Source organism: Branchiostoma lanceolatum, chromosome 1, assembly GCF_035083965.1.
Source record: "Branchiostoma lanceolatum isolate klBraLanc5 chromosome 1, klBraLanc5.hap2, whole genome shotgun sequence".
NCBI classification, from domain to species: domain Eukaryota; kingdom Metazoa; phylum Chordata; class Leptocardii; order Amphioxiformes; family Branchiostomatidae; genus Branchiostoma; species Branchiostoma lanceolatum.
In genome coordinates, this window is record NC_089722.1 from 41,937,093 (window position 1) to 41,958,859 (window position 21,767).

The window sequence follows — 21,767 nt, forward strand, 5'->3', positions numbered from 1 at the left end:
GCAAGCCCCAATGTTGTGCACCCATTTCATCACTCTACTCAGGTGAAAATGAGTACCTAGCTTCGGTTAAGGAAGTTCTCTCGGATGGAACGTAAAGCTGGAGGTCCCGTGTTTGAGGACAGTCGCACCTCAACCACCGCATTTATCGAAAAGAGTAGGGTCCTTCACGGTGTGAGTGGTTCAAACCTCACAATCCGGTCATACACAGCTTGTACTTACTGTACAAAACTGGTGTGTTACTCCAAAAGGTGGTTTACAGGTCATGCTATACAAACAAACAGCCGACGCCACACCGCCTCTCTCCCCGACTTATCTCGGGCTCATATCGATCCACGCGCCGACGCTGAGTAAACGTCGCCCCGTGCGACGCTCCGGTCTCCGTACGGACTCCGTGTCACATCCGTCGTACCATACAGGGTTACGACGGCGACAAATTGAAGGTTTTCTTAGGACAATCACGGATGTGTTGCACAAATTCCAGGTGTCTTGTGAGGTAAAAAGTCGTCATAGATCCTTGTCGATGGGTTTTTTCTGTCATAGCATCCCAGGAAACCTTACAACAGAAAAGTGTACCACAGAAGTGGCACGTGCCGCGGTGCGTGCAGAGATCCTGTACCCGGAAAGGTCGATGGTCACTTAGCTGCTAGCCTCGTTAGCAGACTCTACCTGACGGCCTTTTTATGGGATTATAATGCCCCTTTTGCACATCAGTTCTAGTTGTACTCGATTCCCTAAAAGAAAAAAAAGATAGGGTACAATTAGAACTGATATGCCATCCATCAGAAAGAAAGAAAAAATAAGCACACTATAAATAATCCCCCCAAAAGCCCTATTCGTAGAGCCTGCAGAGGAGGCTATTCAGCTGCAGGCTGTTGTCGCTAAGTGACCCTCAAACACTGGTGGAGTAGAAATCAACTCGATCACATCAATTATTGGCTGGATTTTGATAGAGGTCTGAATTCATTTTACACTTGTCACGAATAGACTTGTCCAAGTGTTTATAAGGTTAAGGGTCAAAACATTCACAAAAGAAAGATAAGAAAATAAAATAGTCGGAAGACTCGGAACATTAAGAAATTCAGTCTCTTCTCCGAGACGTCCGTCAGTACAGGTGAGTCTTCCGGGTCAGTGATTTTTGACATGAGAAATAGGTGTGCTAAATCACGGAGACGTTACCTGTACTTACCTGCTTAATCTGTGCCTGTGCATCGGGACATCAAAAAACACTCAGACCGGAAGTACCCACTAGAGATGCTGGTTATGAGTTTTGTACCGACACAAGTTTCTCTGCCTTTCTAATCCGCAGAAGACGCACAGCGAGATTTAAGGATCTTCTAATAATGTCACGCGGGATGTTTCTGTCAGTAATCCGTGTAAAAATGGGGCTTGTTTACGTTCTGTGGGTAATCTGACACCACAGAAACGCTACATGATAAAAGGTCGTAGAAAGTGGTACAATAATGGCAGGGTCAGATTTCCAAACTGGGCACGGAAAGTATGACAACAAAAGACAACAAAACACAAAACGAAACCCCAAAAAATAGTCATGAGCATAAAATAGAAGTATAGAATAAAACTTAACATCGGACGATCCTGCAGCTGACTATTGATACTATAAGGGCTAGCATAAGATAAAGTGTTACGATCGAGTGGGGCTAATCATGGCTTTCGGTATTTTTCCCTAATAATAAGGCAGCCTTTTATATATTACTATTACTAAATTCAAATCTGTCTGTAGTATCCAGTCTTTTGAACATATTTGTGAAATGACATGTAATAACGACATGGCTGATTGACAACAACATACAGGTCAGGAATGTTGACGCCTCGTTGGGAAATATCTTACATGGATGGGCGACAAATGTGGCACGCAGTAATCAACAAAACCAGGCGACCCACTTTCTTAATACCTTTCACAAAGGACGGATAAACGTTTGCCTGCGGTCTTCTCAAAACACGAACATCCCAATCATTCTGTTACCATGGCAACCATTGTGACGCTGTCCCCCCGGGGCATGGCGTTTTAACAAGGGATTCCGTGTAGAGATCCAGAGAGAGTATAAGGAAATGATATGTCCGAATTCGTTGTCTGAGTGCGTCCGCACCCCCCCCCTCCCCACTTAACATTTCCTAAGCAGACGTTTCACTCCTATAATGGTTGCTTTTCATACAAGTTGAAGTTTGAAATGATACGTAACAAACGTTGATCAAAAGGTTAGACATCCAGGTGATAAGATACACAGTAGAAAAAAAGTAGTCAAGCAACTGGATCGATTTTGTAAAGCCCTTTTTTTATGGTAGAGTAGACCAAACAAAAAATAGTAATGACTATACGATGAAAGCTGACCCTTAACATTAAGGGTACACCAAACGATTATAGGGAAACCACTCTTGGCTTTGATGGGAATGCTTTATGATCAGCGAGCCATCTCTGCCAGGTAAGTGTGAATGGCGTAGTGCCCGGGTGCATGCATCGAGTTTGTAAAGCCCATCCATTTGCCTCATTAACTTCTGTATTGTGGATGAGCAGCAAGGCTTTGACTTGTCACGCGAGGGGTTAATTGTATTGTACGGTATTGTTTGTGGAACTGACTACCCCTTTCACAGCTTATTATTGATGATGAAAGCCTTTATTATTTGTACATTTCTGCCCCAATAGACTAAATGCAGGCAAGAACAGAAGTATACTGGTAACGCAGTTGAAATACTTAGTTAATATATCAAACTTACGCATCTTTCATTGAAGTACAATAAGTACAATATATCGTTGAATGTCTGGTAGCCTGGTGCCCATCCTATCGGGAGCTCCCGATTTATTTCTTCGGTGCTGGGAGTGCTGTCGGTCCGCCCAGGTTTGTTTGCACACGCCGGGGACTTTTTACGGTGTTGATTACCAATAGTCAGAAAGACCGGCTAGAAATTACAGATAAGCTGCCAGGAAAAGGCCTATGCTTATTAGGTCGGCTAAACGACGAGGTCCCTGACTACAATATCTTGCTGTTCAAAATAGAACCGCTAGGAGCGCTATTTCGAAATCAATCTACACTGTATCACCCCAATCATCAACTAGTCGTGTCCTAACGCTGACCATGACCGGCAGATCGGGATTCGAACCCGCGACGTTGAGTACAACGTCAAGAATAAAAACAACTAGCAATAACCTTTATTGTACATTCATGCCCTATCGCGGGCTAAGTACAGGCATATGGATAAAAAATATTAAAAAATGATAATGAAAATAATAAAAGGCAGTGGACAAAAAGTTGCATGTCCGACCCTCCCTCTCCACATCTGCTTGGAGGTCTCCTCCATCTGTGCGAGAGAGAATCCTTACCTACCGACCTTATTTTTTCATGACCGCAATCGGAAACACAATATTAATTTTCCTAGGCCTTGGCATGTTAATACACAACAGCTGGACTATAAGCGATGTGAACTCAAACCTGGACCCTCCAAATACTCTCCAAGCAGAGGAGGGGTTCCGGCAGGTTTTTGACGTGTTTTTAGGCGTTTTTGTTGGGCTTTCTACTTTTAATTTTTTTGTCTAGCCAACCCAGGTTAAAACACGTCAAAAACCTGCCGGAAGCCATCCTCTGCTTGGAGAGTACCTCCAAAGAGTCTCCAAACGCTTACGTAATTACGTCATTTTGTTCTCACGCACTACCACCCTGTGGCGGAAGATTTAATCTCCAAGCAGATCTACAAGGGGTAAAATCGTAATGTCAGCCAGAGAAGCTCCAGTCAGGCCCCGTAGGACGAGCTTCTCTGGCCGACATCGCGATTTTGCGCCGTGCAGATCTGCTTGGAGATTTGGAAGAATCGTGGTGTGTACCGTCATGATAAGAAACAGGAGGTCTATAAAATAAAGAACTGTCGCGAGAAGGAAACACGCGGGTTGGTTAATCGGGGCCCGACTGTCAGATAACAAAAAGGTCGTAATGTTCCCAGACAACTTCTGCTTGGATCCGGAACCCAGTATAAACGGCCTGCGTTGTTTCCTGGTCTAGGGCAGCTTTCTTACATTTCAACAAAAACTTCCACGCCGGCCTGTAGCTCATGGTTTCACGGGTCCAAATCAAGCGAAAGGCTTTTGTTGTGCGGCCGAGAGAAACTCGGAAATACAGTGTAGACGAATCCTGCGGTTACAGCTAGTGACATCTCCGGGATCTATCGACGAAGAAAGAGAAGTATTCTGCGCAATTCTGAGGTAAGAAAAAAAGCTATTCGTTCGTGTGAGTCTAAGGGATTTCGTCTGGGCGGTAGAAACAGGCATATAAGTGTTTCAACCACGACAGTTAAACCCCTACCTCAAGGGCCTGTCACACTTGTGCGTATATACAAGCCCGGCGCATGAGTTGCGTTTTAACATGTTTTTGGTAGCCGAAGAAATCATTTCTTTGGTTTGATAAGTAGACTGCTCAAAATTTTCAAAATTTTATCCAGTTGCTTGAGTAACTATTTTTGGCGTATCTTGCTACCTGAAATGTGCATATTTTCTACAGGTTGACAACGAGAAGAATATGGCAGAACAGATCGCCATGGAGTCTAAACCCGCTCTTCTCGCAGTCTGGTTAGCTGTGGTTTCCGCGTTCATCACCCAACATGGACGGGTTAGAGGAGAACTCGACCCACCTGTGTGTCAGACCTGGAACTCAACAACTGTGGTGTGTGCAAGAGGTGATTCATGGTTCCAAATCCGCGCGCCTCTAAACCAAGTACCGCCCGGCATCCCCTTAGACCTGTCTTATAACAATCTACAGACCATCGAGGTCGGTACGTTCGCTGGGCTGGAGAAGTTAGAACGTCTTGATCTAAGTGGAGTGGAAGTGGGGTGGGAATTCAGGCTGCAAGGTGAGCAGCCTTTTTTAGAAACATTAAAGCTGGATAACAATCCTTCAGGGTTAATTGCTGAAAATTTCAATATCCGTGACTTGGCATCGCTGATATATCTGGAAACGTTGACTCTATCTCGCTGCAGCATCCAATATCTATATCGCTGCAGTATCTCTGCAGAACAATTTGAAGGATTGTACAACTTGACACATCTGGATCTCAGTCATAATGAGATCTACACTATTAAAGCCCCCCTCTCGCTGGGCTCCGGCACTGCGGCGGCACTGCCGCGGCAGCTCATGACGGCACCGTCGAGACTTTTTCATTAATTTTGCGCTCTCATTGACGTGCAACACATTTGCGTTTGAAGCACAGATGAGCAAAATATTGACTGAACTTTGTTGCTCGACAATCGTACATTGTACAAAGTATGGCAGTAAATCAACAATACTGCAAGGCTAACCTATCCTACAATTATAAGTACAAGATAGTATCGATAATAATGTATGAATTACAATATAGCCATGTATGGCTGACAGAAACATGCATTTAAAAGAAATAATAATGATAAATGATAATACGACCATATTTCTTTAAGACCGTGATTGGAAACCCAGTGTTAATTTGCCAAGGCCTTAGTATGTTAGTACATAACAGCTGAAATATAAGCGATGTGAACTCAAACCTGGACCCTCCAAACAAACGCTTAAGTCATTCTGTCCCCACGCACTGCTATCCTATAATCCTAGTCTCTACCAGACTAAGCCGGTTACAGGGAGAATATATGCTAGGGTTTCATTTGCAGGCTCCGTTACGATTGCCAATTGGACCCTCTCTCTCTGTAGCCAACTCCCTTAACCCTATCTAGACCGGGGGGGGGGGCTAAAAGTGCCCGCGCCAACTCTGACATCGCATAACTGCCAAACGACGTATGTAGCCTCCACCAGGCCCTCTAACGGGCGTATGAATCGTAGAATTCAGCAGAAAAAGAAATAATTAGCCAGTAGAGTCAGTCCACAGTGAAGATCACATTTTAACGGAGCCTACAAGTGAACCCCTGGCGTAGTTAGTCTGGTAGAGACTACGACGTATGGTAGGACAACCATTTCACTCTATTTGGCCAATTTCTACTATTTTCCCAGCGATCAGTGGGGCCTGGTAGAGGCTACTGCTACCCTGTGGCGGACGGATCGGTGTGTGCACCGTCATGATAAGAAACAGGAGGTCTATAAAATAAAGAACTGTCGCGAGAAGGAAACGCGCGGGTTGGTTAATCGGGGCCCGACTATCAGATAACAAAAAGGTCGTAATGTTACCAGACAACTTCTGCTTGAAGCCGGAACCCAGTACTAGTATATAAACGGCCTGCGTTGTTTCCTGGTCTGGGGCAGCTCTCTTACATTTCAACAAAAACTTCCACGCCGGCGGTCTCATGGTCTCACGGGTCCAAATCAACGTGCGGCCGAATTAGATTAGGATAAACTTGGAGATATATTGGACACGATTCCTGCGGTTACAGCTGGTGACATCTCAGCATCTCAGGGTTCTGTGGACGAAGAAAGAAAAGTATTCTGCACATTTCTGAGGTAAGAAAACAGCAAATTTGTTTGTGTGAGTCCGAGAGATTTAGTCCGGACGGTAAAAACATACATTTAAGGGTTTCAACCACGACAGTTAAGCCCCTATCTCACCACACTGCGACACTGTAGCGACCTCGCTGCGACCGAACGATTTGACAGAGCGCTGATCGAATTTCATCGATAAAAATGAATCGTTTTACGTTTTGGATGTTTTGTCTTTTTAGTCATACCTGTAGGTTTTGCATGATATTCCGATTATACATTTAAGGGTAACACAAATCTAATTTAAGACGTATCTGGGCCGCCAACGTGCCGCGGGTCCAGTGAGATAGGGGATTCACGTGAGCTTACAGCATTTCCTCTCACCACAAACTTGGCGAAATATTTGAGCTCAAACTTGCGGCTACGGCTTCATGGTTTTCTAAGGTTCCGGAAGACTTGTCTAAGGACTCGGTACGTTCTAAGGTAAAAAAAAAAGAAGAAGCTATTCGTTCATGTTGGACGGAGAAACTGGCGAGCCATCGTCTACTGTTCTCAGGGACGGTTTAGTAATGGTCAGGAGAAGAGCTATTTAAAGAAGCCAACAAAACTTACCACAATTTCCAAACGTTTACTGACGGAAAGAAAACTAGAACCCTATTAATCTCTCAAACCCCACTCATTGTAGAAAAAGTGGGTCTTCCACTGGTTCCAAATAAGAATTCAAACCCAAAAAGCTTAGATTGTATTCCGTAGCAGTTCTTAGTCAGTTGTTCGACTTGTCACCATTCTTGACTTTTTCTATGCATTGTATCATGTTGCAATTAGCCCTCGAGCTCGGGTAAGAACTTGCAAAGAACACTCGATTATAATTGACAAAGTAACCTGGTCTCAAAGGTCAGGCTTGATGTTAACGTTTTGCGTTGAAGGTGGAGTGAAGAAATCAGGGATAATGTCTAGTTCTAAACTCGGACTGGATCAAATGGAGAAATTGAGACATTGAATAGGTCAGCAATAATTCGTATAACATCCAGTAAAAGACAGTTAGGCTGTAAGTTCAAGTTTTCTTTCAGTCAATCTGTCTGTCAAACTTCAATTTATGTTTTGTATCGTACCGCATTTTAGTTGCATTTTTCCTATTTCATTTTGCTCTCGTTGGAAGAGGAAATGAATAACGAATAAAAGAAAGTAAGAAAGAAAGAAAGAAAGAAAGAAAGAAAGAATGGTTTATTAGGAAAACGACACATGGTGGCCATAGGCCGAGCTGCGTATTTGTAACAAATAGTTCAATGGGTAGAAATTGCAACAACAATTCCACATTATGATTATTCAAAGGTCTCATAAGCGATTCATTCCTCTACAGTTTTCTGTGTTAGAGATATCTTTTGGCTAGGGTTCTGCTAGTTGCATCTGAAATAAGTCTCAGTTCTGTCTACATGGTAATCGTTCAGAAATGCCTGTCAAAACCAGTAATGTTGATAACGTCTAGTTGAACCTAATTTGGGGCTAGACATTCAGACAAGACACGGACATGCTGACTTCCTGCTCCTCTCGGTACTGAACTCCACATTTCCTTGTGTTCCTGTTTTAGGCTTCCTTTCCTGTTAAAAGAGGAACTCAAGAACATGATATCATATCACGGCCAATCCTTTGGGCAAATTTCAGACCTCAGTCCAGTCGTCTGCCTCTCAGAGACCAACGTCTTGTGGTCTATAGTGCTGATCACTTTGGCAAGGAAAAATGTCTCACATCAGTTTATACTAAACCGTTCGTAAATAGCACAACAGAACTCTGAATCTGCGTACATTGTCTAGAAATTGAAGGGCCTCAGAGATTGTGTCCCACATGTAATGAAAATATTGAAGGTGAATTCTATCTTATGATGACTTGTCCTACTTATGATAAAAAGAGAGAGGCACTGTTAAAGACCATTATCACTAAGACAAACTTCACCCAATCTGGTACACAGAACGATACTCCCCGTGTACTGCTGTCATATCGTAACTCCTGTATCCGCCTACATACTTTAGGTCAATTTCTTTATACTTCATTCCAAAGTGAGAAAAAAGATCATTCATAGATGACTATAACCCATACACTGCTACTGATGATATTTGGAAATGAAAAATATCTCACATCACTTCATAATAAACCGTTTGTAAATAGTATGATAAAATTGAGGATCAGCGCACGTTGTCTAGAAATAGAAAAGGGTCGACCACAACACACTTAGCTGTATATTTGTAGAAAAACAGCTGGCGTTAATAAAGCACACCAAAGAGTAAAATTTGGCACAACACTTCCACAGTATGATTATTCAAAAGTCTCACAAACAATTCATTCCTTTTCAATGCTCTGTGTTGGAAGAGTCTTTAAATTATATGAAAATCGTACTGTGAGTTCTATCTGAAAGACAGGAAATCTGAACGTATCTGAAAGAAGTCTCAGATCTGTCTATATCTCAATCGCTCAGTATTGTCTGTCAAAATCAGTTGTGTTGATAACTTCTAGTTGAAGCTAATTTGGGGCGAGACATTCAGACAAGACACGGAAATGCTGACTTCCTGCACCTCTCGGTACTGAACTCCACATTTCCTTGTGTTCTTACATTAGGCTTCCTTTCCTGTTAAAAGAGGAACTGACAATCTTGATACCATATCCCGATCGACCCTCTTGGCAAATTTCAGACCGAAGTCCTGCAATCTCTAATGATGATTATTAGTTGAATGTACTGTCCATGAAGATGAGATGGAAAGATAGCACTAGATATCAAGCAGGCGTAAAAGGAAATGCTGACTTTCTGTACCTCTCAGTATTGAACCCAACATTTCCTTGTGTTCCTGTTTTAGGCTTCCATTCCTGGTAAAAGATGAACTCAAGATCTTGATACCATATCACAATCAATTCAACCCTCTTGGCAAATTTCAGACATCACTCCAGTTGCCTGTCTCTCAGCGACCGAAGTCCTGTGATCTGTAGTGCTGAGAACTTTGGCAAGGAAAAATATCACATCACTTCATAATAACCCATTTGTTTCTGGCTCAAATGTTATTGCTTACCAGATGTTCGTATTTTCTGCAGGTCACAAAGAGAGGAACCCAACATAACAGATGGACATGGAGCCTAAACCCGCTCTTCTCGCAGTCTGCTTAGCTGTGGTTTCTACGTTCATCACCCAACATGGACGGGTTGGAGGACAACCCTCCCCGCCCACGCCGCCCGTGTGTCAGATCTGGAACTCAACAACCGTGGTGTGTGCAGGGGAGGGGGTATGGGGGGCTAAACCAAGCCGCGCGCGTCTAAACCAAGTACCGCCCGGCATCCCCGAGTCTGTCGTCACCTTAGACCTCGGATTGAACAACATAACTGTACTGTACAACGCCTCGTTTAGTGGGTTGAGAAACCTGAAATCCTTAGAACTATATGATAATAAGATACAGACCATTGAGGTCGGGGCGTTCGCTGGGTTGGAGAATTTAGAACGCCTTGGTCTAGATGGAATAGAAGCGGGATGGGGACCTGATCTCACGTTTCCCCTTCAAAATGGACTTTTTCGAGATCTTGAAAACCTCAACTATCTACGCGTGGGAACTACCACCGATACAGTCAGTGCGGGAGTGTTCACGGGGTTATCTAAACTGAAACATTTAGAGCTTACAGTGAAAAATGTCAGCCTTTTACCCGATCACATTTTTGATTCTTTGACTTCGTTGGAAAGTCTGGAGATAGATGAAGAGATCTTTACTATCAATAGTAGTTTCCCCAGCGGGTTCTTACAACGACCCCTGCTGTGGGCACCGCTGTACAACCTTAACAAGTTGAGTCTCGATGTTCTATCAATAGCCAGTGACCTCTACTTTGGACCTGTATTTAGAAACATGTCTAAGTTAGAGACTATAGAAATGACTATAGACAGGACTGAAATATTCGACCCGGCTTCCCGGCCCCTCAGTGTTGAAATGTTCCGGCCGCTGTTACTGACTCTGAAACATCTAGTCACTGAGGAACCTATAGCCCCCGGCCTGCTGAAGTCACTCACACGTCTGCAGACGTTGGACCTCGGCGATTATTATATTGACGGCATTATGGACGTTCTGCCTGAACTCCGACACACGCAGATTCAGGAGTTGTCATTTTGCTTGCCCAATATTAGCAAAACGACATCTGATACTCTAGCGGGAATAACAGGCCTGAAATATCTAAAAACGCTGTCTTTGAATTTAAACGTTGAAACCTTACAAGCTAACACCTTCGTGGGTTTTTCACATTTACAAAGGCTGGATTTGACGCGGGACTCCTCGCATACTTTACATTTACAAAACAAGACGTTCAGCGGACTGTCCTCACTCACTCATCTTAACTTAATAAGTAACTCAATTTCTACTTTACCTGTGGACGTGTTTGAAGGACTGACCTCTCTTAGATATCTGCATTTGAGAAGTAACAACTTGGAAACCTTTCGAGTTCAGCTTCCAGAGACTTTGGACTATCTTGATCTCAGTTATAACAACTTATACACTAGCGGATACACAAGTCAACCATGTGTCAACATTTCATCATTTAACTTCAGTAGGTTGAAAAGCGTGAATTATCTGGATTTGAGTCATAACACAATTGGAGCTATTGACTGCAGTTGTCTACCGTCGAATATTACTGTGCTTAATTTGCAGTCCAACAAAATAACAGAGGTCAATACAAACGTGTACTGCATTGCGAGTTTACGGTATCTCGACCTCTCGAATAATAACATCAACGTTTGGAGTGACGAACAGCAGTGTGAGCAACCTACTTTAGAAATACTACGACTGGATAACAATCTTTCAGGGTTTATTGCAGAAGATTTCAATATTGGTTCGGCATCAATATCGCTGAAATACTTGAAAACGTTGACTCTTTCTCGCTGCAGCATTCCGAGTATCTCTCCAAAAGGATTTAGAGGATTGTACCACTTGACATATCTGGATCTCAGTCATAACGAGATCGACACTGTGAAACAATCCGTCTTTCGTGAACTATCGCGGCTACGATTCCTGGATCTGAGTAACAACCGAATACAAAACATAGCAGAGAAAACATTTGAAGGTTTGGGCAACCTGACATACTTAAATCTGGCGTTCAACGGGATAGCGGTGATAGGGGACGCCTTTCTGCGTCTGTACGAGTTGAAGGATTTGAATATGAGGGGAAGTAGCTTAGCTATTTTAAATCAAACTGTACTGAGTCCTGTTGTTAATCGGCTGAGGAGGCTGGACGTTGCAGGCAATCCGTTTCAGTGCGATTGTAACTTGATGTGGTTTGTTGAGTGGGCCACCGATAAATACGACAGGGTATCGAACTGGCAAAACCCTTACTGTGGCGTTGGTCAAGGCTACACATGTTCTCGTCCAGCAAGACTGAATGGACGACGTTTGACAGACGGATTGACGCAGAATAAACGATCCAACGACAGAAAGGACCCAACAGAAAGCATGTTCTTCGGCAGTGATTGTAGCCAAGGATTCCGGCCCAACCGCCTCCTGGCTTGTGTGTTCGCCTCTTCGGGCATCTTTGTCGCCATGATGACCATTTTCCTGGTCAACTACCACATCGCCCGTGTTCAGTACTACCTGTGGCAGTTGGCCAAGTGGAGGAGACCGAAAATTGGCGAAGTAGAGAACCAAGAGCCGCTCAGATACACGCACGATGCCTTTATTGCCTACAACAACCGGGACGTCATGTGGGTTATACATGAAGCAATAGAGAATCTGGAACCTGACTACAGCCTGGTCATACACGAAAGGGACTTTGCAGTCGGCGCTCCCATTGTGGAAAACATCGCGGATGCCGTGGAAAACAGCCGGAGAACAGTCTGTATCATCACCAGGAACTTCCTGAAGAGTCAGTGGTGCGAGTACGAGTTCCAGATGGCCCAGTACCACATGTTTGAGAAGGGGGGAGGGAGGCGTCTCATCCTGGTGTTCCTGGAGAGGATTCCTGACAGACTGCTGAAACGGTTCCGCCATCTGAACGCCGTAATGAAGAGGGACACGTACCTGGTGTGGCCGGGCGACGTGAAGAAACGGCCGCTGTTCTGGGAACGGCTGCGACACGCTCTGGGCGATCCTCTACCCCGGGACCCAGAGCCTCAGCAGCAGGTACAAGATCCGGAACGGAACATTCCGGACCAGAACGCACGAGTTCCGGAACAGAACATTCCGGAACAGCAAGAACAGGCTCCGGTGAGGAACATAGTGGAAGCGCAGATACATGGCCCCATGCGGAACATTCCGGAACAGCAAGATGAAATTCTATTGCCAGACGACCAGTGGTTTGGAGATGGGGATGACGTTCCTCTCCTACCACTGTAACCACAATGTCTACTTCCCATGGTTTGAAGCAAAGTTTAACATTACCTTCCAAACCAAAAATTAGACTTGACTAAATTTTCGACTGTCCGTCTAGTGTTCGTCAAGGAATGAGCAATTCTACCGCTTCTGTGACGTCACGTTATGCAGATAGAACACGTGACTCGATGAGCAGTGGTTCATAAGTTTCAGGACGTTTATGGCGCCCCCCGTCTCTGATGAGGGATGGTTGTAACGCACTGATGTAAATAGGCTCTCGTAGTATGATTAATTTTCCTCTCACATTACGTTTCAATTTGTATTGTCATGTTACAATATTTGTGACTCTTTTGATATCGAAGTCATTATAGTGTTGAAGGAGATCTAAACTTGGTGGGGACATGAATTTATTTTGTCTTACTTAGTGTGAGTTAATTGATGAAACTTACATATTGATATATGTAAGTTTAATCAATAATTTTGATTTTGTGGGGGAGTGATATCAAGTGATATTACTTAGCTTTTAACATGAGATTCGAATGGAGACTGTTAACATTATTGGTTAAAATTGTAGAAGCATAATCATTGTTACTGTACTAAATGTATCTTTGTACATCTACTATAATTCTAGACAAATCTTTCTTACATATTCATGCTTAATGCACATATGACTACATGTGATCTAATTGATTAATTATATTCTGTGTTACTTAGTGAATCGATATGTGATCTTATCAATAATTGGATATTGGTGTGATGAAGATTGGTAGTATTTTGTCCAGTGATATCGAGTGATGGCTTTTAACATGAGATTTATATGGAGACGGTTTACATTATGCTTGGAATAGTAGAAACATGATCATTGTACAAATGTACTAAATGTATCTTTGTCAATGTACAATTATGATTATAAAGACTGTACTGTGAAGTGCAGGCTTAAATCCCTTAAAACATGTCCGAGCTTGAGTCAACCACTGAGGATTGAACGTGGGCCTAATCTTAGAATAAAGAACTTTCGAGTTAAAAACAACACAGAAATACAAGTCAAGAGACGCTTTGTAGAAGCTTTATAGAATATCTATTTCCACTTTACACCTATAACCCTATAAGAGAAAAGGTGATGGTTTTGCTTGGTTTGTATAATGACCACCACCAAGGCACTGTGACATCTTTTAAGGACTATATATAGAATACAACACGGTGTATTCCATATTACCTGAGGTATCTAACGCAGGAAGGGCCGGGACTGAGGGCGATACGTAATACACTGTGCTGTTTTTTTATTTATGTCATACCCACCCGAAAAACTTACATTTCAATGCGAAATGAGAGGTTCGTGTCCTCGAACAAAAAATTTGTAAACCATATTGATTCTAACGTCCGAATCCGGGAATTCAAATTTTCGACAGCGGTGCAACCGGCGCACTTGAAACAAGTTTGAATCATTCAAATCAAACTAGGAAAACTCGGGCCATTCCTGTATATGTAAAGTAGTACTGGTCCGACCACCTGTATTGAATTCCAAGGAGGCCTGATATAAAGAAGAATTATAACACTTTTTAGTTCTGCCAGCAGCTTTTCTTCTGAACTCAATGAGTGCAGCATTCTTTACAGCAAATTTCAAACATTTTGATTGTACGTAACATTGCTATTGAGAGCGGGATCATTTTTGATAAGACAAAACCACTATATCCTGAGTCCTCCTTGATCTAATTATATAAGTACATGATAAACAGTTAAAAGGCACCTCTTGTCTTGAAATTTCCTTTCCGTATATAATATATCTCACTATGGAATGCAAAGTTGTGTAGCATAATGCATATAGTTACTTCAATTGAATATATAGTATCTTCCTAGAATACATGTAACTTCTCCTTTGTAAGTTTGATGAAATTTGGGAAGGCAACGAAAACAATGATAGAATCAGATATTGTTACCACTGACTGTGTAACATTGTATCTTCTCCCAAGGTTAGCCCTTAGACACTAGCAACATTAGCTAGTTGGGCAGCCTTGGATGTTTCAGCCAAACCAATAAATAGTAAACAAATAAACAAACCAGAGATGAGGAATTATGACAATCTTTTCCTTCAGAGGACAGCTGAAGTTTGTATGACACCTCCAGGCCTGTCCAAAGATTTCCCTCAGTTCTGTTTCTTCTTTTGTTAGCATACCACAGTATATTAAGTACATGTATACCACTAATTAAAATAAGACCAGTTCTTAATCACTTGTTTTACACTAGTCCATCATAGATTAGCGTTTTTACAACATTTGAAATTCGCAGCATGGTGATTTAATACTGACGATGTCCAAAGACCTTTGACCTTTGTGACGTCAGATCTCTATTCTGAGTCGGCAAGAGTTCAAAAGCGATGGTTTCTAATTTGGGCCGACTCGGAATAGAGATCTGACGTCACAAAGGTCAAAGGTCTTTGGACATCACCAGTATTACATCACCACGCCGCGAATTTCAAATGTTGTAAAAACGCTTATCTATGATGGCCTAGTGTAAAACAAGTAAGAACTGGTATTAGTGGTATATCTAATATACTGCGATATGCTTTACGAAATTAAGTTTAGTCTGCCTTTAAATTCTTTTCCATAATTGGAAAAAATTGATTTACTGATTTGACTTTTCAGCCTCTTTGGCGTCACCTTTGCCCTGTGTGACCTTCGACCTGGTGGGTATGGAGGAGGTCTGGATGGTTTGTTCCCAGTTCAGTCCGTCAAACGTCTCCACGACGACGCGCTCGACTGTCACCTGGTCCAGACAGTGGGGCATCACACCTGCCAATCAATCAATTAATCAATCAATTAACCCAGCAATAAATCAATGACTCAAAAAGTGGAGCAATACTTGTAAATGGGTTTATATGTGCTTCACAAATCATTATATATTATACAAATGTAACTATACATTGTTCAGTTACCAGGGCTAGCCCTTTGTAATAGCCTCCGGCTAGTTGGTTTAGCCCTGGTTGTACGTCAAGATCATACAGTATGATTAATCAAATCAAATCACGTTCTGAAGGTTTTATTCTAAAGAAGGCCATGTCAGAACAGGTCAGAAATGGGATCCTCTTTTGTTGGAATGAGGGTAAATTCTTTTCCATAATGTTTAATGTACCATCAAAGATGAACGTTCAGATGACATATCCGTACCGTAGCCATCAGGGGCAGGAGATGTCACTATCTCAAGCCTGTATACTGTATAACTGTCTCTTGTCATGATTGTGATAATCAACATCATTAGTCAAGTGACAAGAGAACTCCAAGACGAGATCTGACTTAACGGGTTAAAGAAGAGACAGAGAGCGTCTTGAAATCTCCCTGAAAGTAGCACACTTTTGTTATATATTTCATCAAAAAATCAATTTTCAATTAGGGCACACCAATTTAATTTCTTTGTTAACAGATTTTTAATCTTTTATTTTAGCATGATGACATCATTAAAACAGAAGGCTGGGGTGAAAACTTGCACCTGACCCTGAAACTGTGTGCACAAAAGTACAGACTTTTCTCTAAGATTCTGTTTTCATGTTGATTTTCGAATCTAGCATTTAAAAAAAAATTCTGTTAACCAAGAAATTAAATCGGTGTGGCCTTATGAAATTTTCATCTGTACCGTAGCCATCAGGGTTTGATCTGGGACAGTAGAAACTCTGGACTCCGCAGGTCTTACAGAACAGGTGCTTCGCCTGGTGGGTGTTAAAGGTGTAGCACGTCAAGCTATCCTCGCCCTGGAAATGCATATGCATATTGGTATTTAATATTATTAACAAAAAGGTTTAAAGGTGTGGCATATCAGCACCCGCTCCCCCTCCCCCCCATTTGCCATTCAGTTGCACTCTTTCTGATCAAACCTATCCAAATTAATTTCTGTTGTTTACACTGACATAGCAGTAAAGGTGTGGCAGGTTTGTTTCTTTGTTTGTTTTGGTGTAGCTGTCTCATGTTTCTCATGTTTAAAAGGTCCGGCCGTCAGTGTTGATGACGATGGTCATCCCCCCCTACAAAAAAAAAATTGAAGATGGTCAGTGTTTTAGAACCCTTACCTGCATCAGTTTGAACTTTGACTTCGGCACAATGAAGTGTCTGTTCTGCTTCTTGAAGCAAATACTGCAGCTGGAGACGAGGAGAAAACAGCAGCATTAGAAGTGCTTTACTTACTTTAAAAACTTTATACTGCAGCTACTGCTTCTGCCGGGGTGGGGGTGATGTCTGTCATGGTGAAGGTGGAGTCAGTGGATCACTGACAGCATCATACATCTACGTACAGCCATCTACGTGTAAAGCTTATTTTATTTTCTCTACCCTTAAAATCTTCCGTCTTTTCAGTTTAACAGACTGTGAGTCAATAGTAGTTGAGAGAGAAGATACCAAAGTACTGTCATCAAAATTGCAGACTCAAGATTGATACCTTAACCTTCTCCCTGCTGCCTAACCCCATAAACCAATTGGTAGCCAAAAGGCTAATTCAGTTTGCTAAAGGTTAACAGCCATGTGATGTAGCATTGCAGGATATGAAAGGTGCCGGCAGACAGCAATATGTTGAACTTAGACATTAGACCAAACTCACTTGCAGTCCACTGCCTGTAAGACAGGGGGCGCCATTACCACAAACTGCACAGCGCCGCAGTGGCAGCCGCCCGTGTGCACCACGTCGTTGTCCGTGGATACGAGGTCAGGGGTCGCGTCCGTGGTGGCCTCCAGAGTGTCCGCAATCTCGGCACCCGTCGTGGGAACTTTTGCCTGATGACCTCCACTGTTCAAGGTCGCATTAGCAGCCATTTTTTCTGGAAGGAAAGACAGAACTCTTTAGAATAAGCTGATTCATGGTTGAAACTGCCTACGTTCAGCAAGATGCATCGTGGGTATTATCATGTCAAAGTTGAAGGCCCCTGCCGCAAAAAAACAAAACACGTCTGGACGTGTATCATAGCTTATTCTCCCAGTTTTTGCCATTACCTATACCTCTTATTTGGCATGAGATAGGGCTTACTCTAGATTTCCTACTTTGGCCACATTATATTGATCTCTCTGTAAGGAACAGTTCATGGTTCCAGCTTCAGTACTGTTTATAGTATACACAGCTGCATGTGTGATCACACTGTTCGGTAACATGTACCTATTACTAGGATTATCAGTGGGGCTTCGAGGAGGGGACACTTTCTCCTCAAAGGTTCATCTTTTCATAGTCCTCCCTACATGCATACATGACACATGTATTTAACCTTTAGCACTTTAGATCTGAAGTAGCCGTTTGACACCCAATTCTCTATTGGTTACAGAATTTATAAGGCAGCAGGGAGAAGGTTAAAAAAGGAGCAAACTATTTGGTCGACCAGGAAGAAATAAAGTGCCGTGGAAACACGGACTTGTGATTAAAAGAAAACAAGAAGGTACACCGTAACGTCACAAGCTTAAGACGTCTACCTCGAAACGTCCGACGGTGTATAAGTTATATTGAGTTCCGAGATTTAAAAAAAAGTTTAAATTAAAGGTAACAAAATGCTTTCGTTATTTGGGTATCAGTTCTCTACTGGTTAGTGACCTCCATGTGTAATTTAACATTAAAATCTTTTAATGACTCGTGGCTGAAATCTGAGTCCCTAAGAAATCAAATCAAGAAACGTGTTTAAAAACAAATCGACCAATCCGACCACGCCCACTAATTGTTCTGCGATTAAAACTGGCCATGGTTTCCAAGAATTAGGAAAAAAAGCGCCCAAAGCACCCATTCACATTTACTACAGGAGTCTACGCTCCCCTAGGTATAAAACTAGACACTACGGCGTTACCTGGTCCCGAAATAATAGCTCAGTTTAAAAGTTGAACCTGAAAACTTGCACAGCAATCGCACGAACCTCTACCTGTACCTGCGACTGTACCATTACTTCAGGGGGCAGCCAAATGCAAAATACAACCTCACAAAAGTAAACATCATGTTGATTTCACCAGAAATAAGAAAACAGTAGAACTATAATTCATATTTATATACCACAAGAGATAGAATCTTTTAAGTCTTTAACTTTTAGATATCAATCAAAGAATTTTGTATTACCCTCAACCCCCTGGGGTAGGGTTTGAAGTGTGATCGTCTATCCACCTTTGACCTTACCAAGATGGCGGCCGTAGTTTGCACGGATCGAATTTTGGCGGCGATCGGCGCGGTTTTGTCGCAGACAGACCTGCCTGGGGACCTGAGAAAGGAGCTGGGCAGATACACGGACTCACACTCGGGCGACAAGCCAGCAAACATCCCGTTCCAGACAGTACAAAAAGTACACGGACGGCTAGAAGGTTTGTATGGGGGGGGGGGGGGTGATATAGATGCAGGGTTTGGTACACATATCCAACAAACACTAATACTGAAATGCATACAGATACATAAAAAATACAGCAGTAAATTGCAAAGTTAGTTGTTATTTCTATCATTTTCTGCCACAGTCAAACAGAAACAGAATCTTCAAATTATGCTGAAGTCGGTTGTCACAAAATATTAAAAGAAGAAGAAGCGACTGAGGATTGAAACACGTTTATGAATATATGTAGTTTGCTCCAAAATACCAAACTTTCGGTTCCATCCAAAACTCCAGGAAAATCTGTGAATGTAGGAAAAATGAATGAATCATTTCATCTTCAAATGTCACAGTCTAAATCAGATCCAAGTTGAAAACAAAAATGACCTTGACCTTCGTCTTTCCAAATTTATAACTGCCCACATACCAAATGTCATCACAATACACCAAGAGGTTCTTGAGTTATACTAACTGCAAATGTCCGGAAACACACACTCACAAATACACAGTCACACTAACACCCACACCCAAAACAATATCTCTGTAACTGTATGCTTCAAATTGTTTCAGTTGTAAATGCAAGGTATAGTAAGTATCTACAACTCAGCAGGGTTTGAAACACTTTTCTGCAGATGGCGGGCATGCATTTCAAATCCTGTATCAAACTTTATGTAGCTATATACACTAGCTCTTCTGACCCAGGCTACTTTCACATAAAAGAGCTCACCACTCTTAAATCGAAAAGAGTAAAGGCTGTCCTTCCTGTTGTGAGTGGATCAAAGAAATCTGTCCGGATATGCAGCTTGTACTCTTCAGTATGTACCTGGTGTGTTTCACCATGAGGTGGTTTACCGGGTGTGCAATACAAAGAAAGAAAGAAACACTCACCTAGTCACGTGTCCTACATGTATCTGCATAACGTGACGTCACAGAAGCAGTGGATTGCTCATTCCTTGACAAAGACTGTAGCTTTTTTAAAGTTTGGGTAAGTCCAATTTGTTGTGTTGGCATTTACAGTTTAACCTTCATTCAGTTAAACAAACACATGTTGTGCTGCATTTTTTGTAGATGGTGAGAAGAAGCAGTACCTTCATGAGCTGCTAGAGGGCAGCGATGTCTTCTTCCCACCAGTGGAGACACCACCAAGGGTAAGTCTTGTGAGCTGTGAATCTTTAATTTTTAAGCTGAATGTCTGGAATGTTTAAATGGTGTCAATGTGTTTTGGTGGTTATAGAGTTGTTGTCTTGGACTGGAGAATCTTGAAGTCCTGGGTTCAAATCCCTCACAGGCCCCAGTGTTGTTTGTAGCCTTGGAAACTTGGACACTGTACCACACCTATTTCCCAACTCAACTCAGGTAAAATTGAGAACCTCTAAGCTTTGATTTAAGGAGGACCCCTTGGATATGGAGGACGTAAAGTCGGAGGTCCCGTGTTTGAGGAGAGCCACACCTCGAGCATGTTAATGATAATCCCAACACTTATAAGAAAAGAGTAAGGATCTCGAGCCATCCCTATGAGCCTGTGTAACTGTCAGGGGGTGATTGGGCCTCCTCCCTCTGGATTTTAAAGTAGAAGTGTACTACTCGCCTAGCGCATTTCAATGACAATGAGACGGTAGAGGGGGAGGAGACTATATTTGTAGTTTGAAGCTGTCCAGGATGGAACAAAGGACAACCTGCGCTGGCAGCTTGGTTGTTCTACTCCTTGCTTGTTCTTGGGAAGGTGTCCTCCTACTACATGTAGTCCAAGGCCTTCTGGTTCCTGTCCTTTCACTGCCAGTCTGTCCCCAGGTCTGTGTGCTGATGCATGTGTTAATTGGAGTCACTTGATCTTCTAGATTGTTTTTCTAGTTGTTGATGGTTACACTATGGCCGCGTATGGCCTATAGGGTCGCACAAGCTTAAGCTTTGAAATGTTAGGGATGACGTTTTCTTAAAACCCCAACTCTTAAGTTCTAACTACTGGTACATTATGCAAGAGTGCCAAAGAATTTGTAATGTTTTTTAATAGCAATTATCTATAATTGCAAAACATTTTGAATGTTACTGTTATCTGAATATCTTATCTTTGATATTTCATGGAGCATATTTAAGTCGCTTTGATAAAGTTTCATGATGATTTTAACATAGTTGCTGAAGTTCTGAGAAATTAGCGCTTTCAAGTATCACCTGCTGTAAGTTATAATCATTTACAGCAGCTCTCTATACCGGGATCATTATCAAAAAAAGGCCACATTTCTTCATCAGTACATGAAACAGGACAACAGCAATGCCAGTTTTTAAAAAAAAATCATCCTACGTTCTGTTATGGCTGTGTTGCTCTCTTCAGTATACATGTACATGTCTGCTGATCTATTATAAATTTGTTTCACAGCTGTAAACAAACAAAACAAGTGACACAGTCAGAGGTTTTCAGACTCAAAAGTGACCCCAGTCAGGTTAAGAATGATCTGTACTTCATATTTCTCTTCCTGTGGATGTAATGTAAACCTCTATGGGCCTGGGTTGTATACACTAGTGTTTCCTGTGCCATATGATGGACCTTCCAAGAAACCCTAGTACTAACTAACTTCCGTCTGATAAGTCAGGAAGTCGAGATGTAATTTTAGGAACTTACACAAATCCAGCATTGAAGAAAGAAAATAAACTGGTTAGCTCACTGCTTAGAAAAAACACGCAAAGAATACCCTTCACTACCATTTAATGAACAGTAATTATATCAGTAATTATAACTTTTATTTTAAAACT

General features: G+C 42.2%; 3 protein-coding genes across 3 annotated transcripts in view; 2 read left to right on the top strand and 1 right to left on the bottom strand.

Moving 5' to 3' along the window:
* Window positions 1–9,508: 9,508 nt before the first annotated feature.
* On the top strand, window positions 9,509–12,759 carry LOC136426863 (toll-like receptor 13). Its single transcript, XM_066415585.1, has one exon. The coding sequence runs from the start codon at window positions 9,509–9,511 to the stop codon at window positions 12,737–12,739; it is 3,231 nt and encodes a 1,076-aa protein (XP_066271682.1). The 3' UTR covers window positions 12,740–12,759.
* A 2,288-nt stretch (window positions 12,760–15,047) lies between these two features.
* Window positions 15,048–17,508, bottom strand: LOC136428334 (centromere protein V-like). Its single transcript, XM_066417772.1, has 4 exons — window positions 17,297–17,508; window positions 16,773–16,842; window positions 16,343–16,457; window positions 15,048–15,504 (listed from the first exon to the last, which is right to left on the bottom strand). Exons 1-4 carry the CDS (start codon window positions 17,506–17,508, stop codon window positions 15,338–15,340), a joined length of 564 nt encoding a protein of 187 aa, XP_066273869.1. The 3' UTR covers window positions 15,048–15,337.
* Window positions 17,509–18,823: 1,315 nt separating this feature from the next.
* LOC136426874 (transmembrane protein 199-like) overlaps window positions 18,824–21,767 on the top strand; it is a 36,518-nt gene continuing 33,574 nt past the window's right edge. Inside the window, exons 1-2 of the mRNA XM_066415598.1 lie at window positions 18,824–19,020; window positions 20,088–20,167. Of these exons, the coding sequence (XP_066271695.1) occupies window positions 18,843–19,020; window positions 20,088–20,167 (258 nt within the window). The 5' untranslated portion in view covers window positions 18,824–18,842. The remainder of the gene's footprint in view (window positions 19,021–20,087; window positions 20,168–21,767) is intronic.